Source organism: Haliaeetus leucocephalus, unplaced genomic scaffold (assembly GCF_000737465.1).
Source record: "Haliaeetus leucocephalus isolate CR32 unplaced genomic scaffold, Haliaeetus_leucocephalus-4.0 Scaffold228, whole genome shotgun sequence".
In the NCBI taxonomy this organism is placed as follows: Eukaryota; Metazoa; Chordata; class Aves; order Accipitriformes; family Accipitridae; genus Haliaeetus; species Haliaeetus leucocephalus.
Window position 1 is genome coordinate 24,227,141 of NW_010972664.1, and position 1,985 is coordinate 24,229,125.

The 1,985-nt window shown below is 49.8% G+C and overlaps 1 protein-coding gene across 2 annotated transcripts in view; it reads right to left on the reverse strand.

Annotated features, from left to right (window-relative positions):
- The window catches only part of GSTK1 (glutathione S-transferase kappa 1), an 8,317-nt gene extending 8,117 nt beyond the window's left edge, over positions 1-200 (reverse strand). For both annotated transcript variants that reach the window (XR_774346.1, XM_010567619.1), the window contains exon 1: positions 85-200. Coding sequence is in view for 1 of the 2 variants with exons in the window: in XM_010567619.1 (XP_010565921.1) it covers positions 85-150 (66 nt within the window). In the remaining variant the exon portion in view is untranslated. The remainder of the gene's footprint in view (positions 1-84) is intronic.
- Between the last annotated feature and the right edge of the window lie 1,785 nt (positions 201-1,985).

Genomic DNA, 1,985 nt, shown 5'->3' on the forward strand with positions numbered 1-1,985 from the left:
CAGCCCGCCGCCGGCCGCCGGAGAAGGGCGGGCCGCCCCGGGAACGGCCTCCCCTTCCTCCCTCCCTCTCCGCGCCCCCCTCACCTCAAACCCCAGCCAGGAGTAAGGGGACACCACATCGTAAAAGAGCTCCACGAGAGTCCGCGCCATCGCCGTCCCGACCCGCTCCCGCTCCCCAGCGCGACCCGGCGGCAGCGGCACCTCCCCCGGGGCGGGCGAGGGGCGGCGGAGGCGGAGAGCCCTTCTCTCCCTCCTTCCTTCCTCTCTCCCTCCCTCGGGCCGCCATCCGCTTCCTCCTCGTTAGCTCCTTCCCGCCCCGGCCCCGCTCCCGGCTGTGAGGTGCCGTTTGCCGCCGTCTCCCCGCGGAAGGCCGGCTCGGGAGGAAGAGGAGGGGGGGGGGGAGCCCGAGCCCTTCTCCATGGGGCGGCGGGAGGAGAGGAGGCTCCCGAGGAGGGCAGCCGGCAGCTGACTCGGCCGAGCGGGCCGGCATGTTCTCCCGGCAGCGCGGCTTCCCTGCCGCGGCCGGCGGAGGGGGGGGCGGGAAGGCAAAAAAATCCCCGCCGAAAACTAACCGGTTGGGGTAGCAAATTGAAGTTCTTGCTAGCTGGAAAAATCATGCGGTTATGAACCGTTCTTTCTAAATGCACTGACATTTTTAAGAATTTTCTTACGCGGCAATCTACAACAAGGAGATGATCACTGTTTCTCCTTTTCTTGTATTACCCTTTTTTTTTTTTGGTATTGTGTTGCACACATCAGTCAGATAATCTGTAAGTCTGTCTCCTTTCATGATATGTAAAAGCCTTCTCAAGTATATTCCAATATCCCACTGCAGCATATAGCACACGGCGGCAAAACACTTACCTTGCGACTTCCCATCTCCTTTTTGATGTACTCGGTAAGTTCGTTTCATTATTTTAAGCGTGGCTTGTGTACACGGGCAACAGCACAAAGTCGGCTCTTCCCAAAGCATGCAGCCCGTGCGAATTCCATCACCTCTTTCCTCGGGTGACTCCTCGTGTGCAGAGATAATCGCAGTTTGGCCTTAGAGAAGTGAATGTCATCTTTCATGCTGCCTGATCAGGAAGTGCAGTATGCTTCTTCCGCCGTTCAGTATTTGCTCTTTGAAGTAACCGAGGTACATCTACAGACTCAGCTCCTTGGTCTTTGCTTCCTCCTTTACATCAGTGAACCATATCGAGTATGCTGGGCTAAATTCAGCTCTTGGATAGGCATCTCCCACTGGGTTTTACAGGTTTCCAAGCACTCAGGAGCTCTGAAAATGGGCCTTTTCCTCTTCAGAAGTTAAAATATGAATGTGTCTAACTTCAGACAACAGATTTTAAATGTTGAGATTATAAGTTTCGAGCATAGAACTATGGTTGCTTACAGACTTCTATGTGTTAGAAAAATAGATGTTCATTATAGTAGAACTGTTTGTCTTTAATATTTTCACCTATGAAACTATATTGATTGATCATTATATATCTAGCCTTGGAAAGGAAATGTGCTGTTTCACATGTAGTTCTGAAATGACATTGTAAGGATGGGCCAACATTATTAACAGCTGTAATCAATACATACTTTCTAAATGATTTTGAGTCCTTCTAGGAGTTTTATCCACTTGAATTTTCTATTCAATTCTTCATTCACTGATACCATAAACAATCAAGAGGTTCAGTTTTCCCTTGGAGAAGCCAAACCAGCTCAGAATTACTCTTTATATTACATATTGTATGTATTTATATAAAGAGAGAAAAAGATAGTAGGGAAAATTAAAGGAATTTTGAAATCACATAGGATTTTATATGTAGTAATCTGAAGTACAAATATCCTTTTAATTTACAGTTGTTGCAGGAATCTGGCCCTTAATAAGCTTGACAACACAGTTCTGACATTCAGCCTTTATAATCTGGAGAGTCTGGATGGGCATTGGAGCCAGACACTGCGGGGGGGGGGGGGGGGGGGGGGGGGGGGGGGGCGTG